Here is a 7,322-nt window from a genome sequence, read left to right as displayed (position 1 = left end):
TCTTGCTTCAAATTGCCTCAGGTAAGGATTGCTTAGTTGATAAGCTTCCATTATTCTGCAGATCCTTCTATGCTGAGATTTAAAGGGTCATGAAATGCCATAAATCCAATCTGTCTCTTCTTTACAAAAAAACGTCAGTAGCCTTCAGAATGAAAGTGAAGGTGCTTGACTTAAATCCATGCCTTGCATTTCGTGGGAATTATTCATTTCTAACAACAATGAATTAATGTATTATCAATTAAGAAAAATAGACAAATATCATTGCATTAAAAACATTTTTTTACACAATATTCCACTATATCTTTAAAATGTAATTAGTCAACATGCAAGTTTGTTTGCTAATACTCACTGTGTTGTTTCCAGATGGACTGTATAGGCAGCAGAAATTGCAGGGGAAAGTGTTTTCCACCTAAATTACTGTAATCTGATTGGTTCTGTTCCAGCGTGACGTCAGATCGCAGGGAATAAGGTCTCTCGGCAGCATCCAAACGCATGCCAGCGACTGAAGCAGAGCGAGATGCAAGTGGAAATCAAACAAAACGACCAGGAATATATGTGATATACTTTGAAATCATTGATTTTACCTTTAAAAAAACGAATTAAACACCTTTACGCGTTTATTGTTCCTGTTCAGGCACTGGGCACATTGGAGATTCCGCGCGCTCTGTTGATTTAAATGTAGAATAAGTATCCATTCCACGTTAGCTTGAACTAACACTTCAACTAAAGTTTGTTTTTATTCATCTTAATGCTAAACCATCCAACGTATGTTTAATCGTCTAAAGAGGAGCTGACACTTGTCCGTTTCTGTGCTGTCATCTTCAGGCAAAAATTTGGGATGCATTACATTCAATGCCTGCTTTTTTGATGACTTTTTGTTTACTTGGATCAAGGACCACGTAGTGTTCTCTAACTTTTGGCAACAGATTTTTACCCTCTCACCAAGGATAGCAACGTAGTGACTGGAGTCACAAAATATGATCCACTGTGCTGGATGCGAGAGGCCTATTCTGGACAGGTTTCTTCTCAACGTCTTGGATAGAGCCTGGCATGCAAAATGCGTGCAATGTTGTGACTGTAAATGCAATTTAACTGATAGATGCTTTTCAAGAGAAGGACGACTCTACTGCAAAAACGACTTTTTCAGGTGAGCCTTTGAATCGAAGGAAGTCTTAAACTAGATTTTTTTCCCATGCAAAAAAAAAAAAAAATTATATAAAGGCCTATATACAGTATATATATATATATATATATATATATATATATATATATATATATATATATATATATATATATATATATATATATATATATATATAACATCCATACACACCATATAGCCTATAAAATTAAGCATGACTAAATAATAAATGCATAATGAAATTATAAAAAGAGACATTTCGATACGACTGGTGCACATCACATTTTAACCCCCCGAATAGGCTACTAGACAACTTGTTACGTGACAGACTAAAACACTTCTCTTTGTTTACATGGTATGAGTGTCAGGCAAGGGCATGAGATTTCCAGCAGCACCTGACGGATGCGTTCCCTGCCTCGCCTCAATCGTTCGCAGCGCACGCGTTTGTTTGCAAAAGCTCGAGTAAAGATGCGATAAGTGGATTTGAATAATGAATGAGCTCGAGAGGAAAGCCACAGAAATCCAGACAGAACGCATTTGATAACCATTTCAGCGAACTGCATTTACATGCAAGCGCAGAGACAAAAGAATGTATATTGAGGCTTGTGAAGTTTATTCTGTTAATACATTCTTTCAAATCAAGGCTGAACATATGAGCAACTCTTTCCTGAAAATTGTAATTGAGTAATTCTGAATACACTATAGTTCATGCATCTTTGTTGGTGGAAAATGTATTTAGCCTATTGATCACTATAAAATGCAATTTAAGAGAACAATAATGTAAAGCACAACAGTAAAAACAAGTGAATTGGTAAACCTACCTTTCCATGTAGTGTAAACAATTATTATAAAGATCATTGTGTAATAAAATATTGTAAAAATGTTTTAGATGTAAAACAAATTGGAAGAATTAATGTTACATTTAACAAGACAATATACAATTGTTAAAATGATGTTTTATAAATAAAGTGTCGCTTTATAATTTAGTTAAAAGGTAAGTCACAAAATGCAATGCACAAACCATATATTTAAATAGTATTTTTTAAAATCAGATTTACGCATGGAATGTTTTACGTTAGTTTAATTTTTTAAGTGTCTCGCGCTTTAATGTTATTTTGCTCTGTCTTTATTATTTACCATAATTGCCAATTTTGACATGTATAGCCATCATAAGGATTTTGGTTGTAGCCAATACCCCCTGTGTTATTATCAGTAGGCTACATTTTACTGTAACATAATAGATTAATAGCTCAAATATGTTAGCCTACATTAATATTATATCATCTAATGACATCCACAAGCACATTCACCTTTTATGGTGGTTCTGGCAAACAACTGTGAATTAAAGTGTAGACATGTCATGTAATAAACTTACTATGGAATCAGGAATTAAATTAGAATTGTTAAAGAAAAAAAAATCAGTATTGGTGAACCTGCTTTCATGAAACAGTTGCAGTGCCAACAATCTTTCTCACAGGCTACATGTGACGAAACTATTTTATTAGTTTCGTGTCTATTTTATTAGTTATCTATTTTTTGACTTCCATGACTTTATTATATCTTAAAGCCTGTGCTCTTCTCGCAGACGTTACGGCACTAAATGTGGAGGCTGCGCGCAGGGAATCTCGCCCAGTGATCTAGTTCGGAAAGCGCGAAGCAAAGTCTTTCACCTAAACTGTTTCACCTGCATCATGTGCAATAAACAGCTTTCCACTGGCGAAGAACTTTACATACTGGATGAATACAAATTTGTCTGCAAGGAGGATTACGTGAATAACAGCGTAGGAAAAGACGCAACCCTTCTGTCAGGTGAGTAATTTTGGAGATTATAAATTTGTCTGCTCGATGAATTACACGAACAGTGTTAATAATAAACTCAAGGCTATTAAGCTTTTTTCCCCTCTCTCTCTCTCAGTGTCTGCTTATTATATAGGCAATGTAAACGTGTGTTGTCTTCGAATTTGTGGCACATTTTGAAGGAAAATATAAATTGCGCATTTATTTAGAACTGTATCCATATTATGACAGAGGCATGACTAAATGTTTTCTGTGCTCTTTACAGTTACTACGTGCAGTGACCCGAGCTTATCTCCAGAATCTCAAGACCCGCAGGATGATAAAGACTCTGAGACTGGACACATGTCAGACAAGGAAACCTGCAACAATGAAAACGACGAGCAGAATCTGGGTGGCAAACGTCGCGGGCCGCGAACTACTATCAAAGCCAAGCAGCTGGAGACACTGAAAGCTGCCTTCGCCGCAACCCCCAAACCGACCAGACACATACGAGAGCAGCTGGCGCAGGAAACAGGCCTCAATATGCGAGTCATACAGGCAAGTATGCCTAAAACTCGAATACTAAAGTCACTTGGCAGCGAGAGTTTATCTGATGAATGCGCACAGGTGTGCGTTGGCTATTTTACGCATAGACCGCGGCTCATAGTGGGAACTGTTCGTTTAATATGTCAGTATTTACTGGTGGCGTATGAACAACAAGTAGGCCTAACAACTAGAAAGGTCTCTAAAAACAGCCTAGTGTAGGTCTAAATGTCTGAAAGTGGGAAAATATTTCCGTGTAGTTAAAATAACTGCAGTGACAGCTTTGTATAATTTGGCCTACTCCAGATAATAGGCGTGATGGTATGCAAATATGTCCCCTGCAATTGTCTGACGTGATGTCTAAATGACAAAAAAGTCAATGACATTCAGTAGATAATAGTGCTGAATTGTCTTGTCTGCAGTAACGACCCGTCGTGACGAATAGGGTTGGAATATTAAACGTGGAGAGCATGTCATTATTTCTATTTTATTGTGGCAGAAATAATGACAAGTGATTTTGGTATAAAATCAAATTCTCCAAATTTACCCAAATTCTCTCTCTCTCTCTCTCTTTTTAATATGACTTCACGCGATGTTTACGTGCTTCATAATAGGCTATCTATTGCAGTTCAATGTTTTCTTTTTTTCTTAGTCGTTAGGTTTTCCACGTGCTGTCAAACAACAACGTTACTCTCAATAATGTGTCTGGGGTTTATTAATATGGAAACTAATGTGTGTATTTTCTGTCGCGCAGGTGTGGTTTCAGAATCGGCGCTCTAAAGAGAGGCGCATGAAGCAGCTGAGCGCGCTGGGCGGCAGAAGACACTTGTTCTTCCGCAGTCCGAGGAGAATGAGGGCGCTGGGCGATCGGATGGAACCAGGAGAGCTCATGGCCAACGGACATTTCTCTTTTTATGGCGGTTAGTTATAATATTCATGAATATTAACTAGAAACAAAAATGCATCTATAGCATATAGGCTACTAATATGTTTTTTCGGACTGCAGCAGTAAGTTATTATAGGCCTATATATAATAATTATATAATATAAAATAATTTATTACACAATCATTAATGTTTCCATGTGGTAAAAACAAAAAAATAGCCTAGACTTACATTTCGCACAAATAACATTTAGAAAATGGTAGGTTTTAAGGCTGGTGATTTATTATTATATATAATTATACAATTATATGTTTGTAAACTTAAAACAACTTATTACACAATCATGAATGTTGCCATGCTTACAAAAATAAAAACAAACATGCAAAAAACATTATTACATATTATTTTATTAAAATAATATAAATGTGTGTGTGAACAATTCTACAATTGCATTTAATTTGAAACATTTATTTTACAATAGGCTAATATATATGTATATACAACTTAAAACTATTTATTACACAATCATTAATACTAAAACTAAATTCCATGCTTACAAAAATAAAAAACATTATTAACATTATTATCTATTTTAATGATAGACATTGACGTACAATATGAAAATACACAAAAATACTGAGCGGTCATAATGAATTGATATACAGTATTCAGTTTTCACCCATACTGCCCTACAAAGTCAAAACACAGTAATTACATCAATATTACACCTGATTGACCTGATTTCAGTCGACAAATGTGCAGTCAGGCTTTTCGCCTTTGTGAGGAAGTTAAATGAGAAGGCTTTGAATGATCGCACGTAATGATCATTTGATGATCTCCTCTTTCTTACAGACTATCAAGGCGAGTACTATGGCCCGGGCTCAAACTACGACTACTTCCCTCAGGGTCCACCGTCCTCCCAAGCCCAGACTCCTGGTGATCTAGGATTCATGACCTCCTCTGGCCCAGCTGGAACCCCTCTCGGGAGCATGGACCATCATCACGGAGCACACCACCCCTCCAATGAGACACAATGCTTCAGTGAGATGATATCGCATCACCCAGGGGACTCCCCCAGCCCAGAGCCCAGCGCACCCACCTCCATCCACAGCATCTCTGACATGTGTGACTCCACTCCACCCTTCACATCCCTGAACTCTCTCAGTGCCAATGGATACAGCAATCTGTCCTCAGAGATGAACGAGGGAACGGTGTGGTAGCAAACAACAGACTAATTCAGGACACAAACATGGGAAAACGTCTGTTCATGTGACTTCATAGCTACGAAATGTCTATTTAGTTATTTATTGACATTATTTATTTGTTCATGCGTTTACTTATTTATTTAATGTATTTATCTATTTAAGCAGCATTTGTGTATTTTGAAAGTGGAATGTCAAATATGGGTCTGCAGACCTTATAGCTGTGCTATAGACAAGGACAGTTTAAGAAAAGCTGAAACAGAATGTTTATATTTACAACACCTGGTGTGTCTGTTCACACGTGTATCATAACCTGACGACTCAGACCTCTTTGCCTTTTGAGGCTTTGCCATAATGACACTTGAAATCATCTCACACCAAAATCTTTCTCTGCTGTCCATGCGGTGGAGTTATGAGTTCCACCAAGTTTCAGAGCGTTTTGCCTTTAAAAGGGAAAATTAAAATTGTTGGGACAAACCCTTTATTTGAAATGAAATATGACTTGAATTATAAGTCTACCTTCTATAAATCATTTTCATATATGGTCAGTGGACAGAGAGGAGTCAATTGTTTACGTATATATTCTTCAGGGGTTTAAATATCAACCCTCTTGATACTGACATGAACTTTTTCTTCAAGCAAGGAACCAAACTTTTGTATCGATTCAATTTATATCTGACTTGTGATTCGCTGTATTAGTTTGTATGATATTGTGTTTGCACAAAGAATACACTAAACAAAACCATAAATACATGTTGACAAATGAAGCGCAAATACATGTAAATGGGCTTTTTTGAGATCGACTGGCATAGGATTATTTGATAATCTGTCATTTTAGAACTGTTAAAACAAACTGTGCTCTAAACAGGGAGTCTGGAGAACAAACTGGGAGGACCCAGAGGCATTCATAGTGGGACAAATGGCAAAATGATGAGTTTTTATGGATTTTATTTGAGGATTTGATAATGTCAGTGTTAGGAGGTCATCCTTGCTGTTAAATGTGATAAATGTAAAACATATGAAAATGTTCATAAAATCTAAACTTTTCAATTTATTTTTGAACATCCAGAAATATGACTTGCAAATTAGATTTTATGAACTTTCACTGACAGTGGCCTATTCGAGAATAACAGAATCACATCTATAGGCTGCAACATTTCTCATGAGCATGAATTGCATTATTTATCTAATCTAATGACGTTTTAGACGTGCAAATTTGGCAGTAAAATAAAATGAAATAAGGGTTGCATATGAGTAGACAATAGCCTACATAAAATGCCTTTGGCATTTTCTTTAAATATGTAGGCTACTTATTTCGAATATACTAGCATGCAGCTATTGATTCGATATTATGTAAAATGCTCCATATTATCGTGCTGAATGCAAAATAGCCTATCTCACTTTTTTGTATAGACCTACAGCTCAATTTGTTTGCCTTAACATGCTTGTTTTTAGCTATATTAAAGTCCCCAAATCAGATAAACATTATAGGAAAATGTATTAATTTCTTTCTTCTGCTGAACACAAAAGAAGATATTTTGAAGAATGTTGGTAACCAAACAGTTGATGGGCCCCACTGACTTTAATAGAGATTTTTTTCTCTCCATACTATGGCCCATCTGTCTGGTTACAGACATTCTTCAAAATATCTTCTTTTGTGTTCAACAGGAGAAAGGAATGCATACAGGTTTGGAACAATTTGAGGGTGAGTAAATGATGAACTATCCTTTTAAAAATTATATCCTCGGTCTGTCGGGTAAAATATTTCTCTTCTCC

The 7,322-nt window shown here is 36.1% G+C and overlaps 1 protein-coding gene across 1 annotated transcript; it reads left to right on the top strand.

The window, feature by feature from the left end:
* The first annotated feature begins 474 nt into the window (after nt 1–474).
* On the top strand, nt 475–6,339 carry lhx1b (LIM homeobox 1b). Its single transcript, XM_079872618.1, has 5 exons — nt 475–1,147; nt 2,727–2,950; nt 3,204–3,475; nt 4,215–4,380; nt 5,197–6,339. Exons 1-5 carry the CDS (start codon nt 978–980, stop codon nt 5,562–5,564), a joined length of 1,200 nt encoding a protein of 399 aa, XP_079728744.1. The 5' UTR covers nt 475–977; the 3' UTR covers nt 5,565–6,339.
* The last annotated feature ends 983 nt before the right edge of the window (nt 6,340–7,322 follow it).

This window comes from Squalius cephalus (assembly GCF_949319135.1).
Source record: "Squalius cephalus genome assembly, chromosome: 5".
Classification (NCBI taxonomy): Eukaryota; Metazoa; Chordata; class Actinopteri; order Cypriniformes; family Leuciscidae; genus Squalius; species Squalius cephalus.
The sequence above is the reverse complement of the archived record's forward strand: the minus strand, read 5'-3'. Positions and strand labels throughout refer to the sequence as shown.

Bases quoted from the DNA above. Each gene is read 5' to 3' on its own strand.
- lhx1b (XM_079872618.1), top strand. From the start codon at position 978: ATGATCCACTGTGCTGGATGCGAGAGGCCTATTCTGGACAGGTTTCTT. The intron at 1,148-2,726 runs GTGAGCCTTTGA...CTCTTCTCGCAG, and splicing joins TGCAAAAACGACTTTTTCAG to ACGTTACGGCACTAAATGTG. The intron at 3,476-4,214 runs GCAAGTATGCCT...TCTGTCGCGCAG, and splicing joins TCAATATGCGAGTCATACAG to GTGTGGTTTCAGAATCGGCG.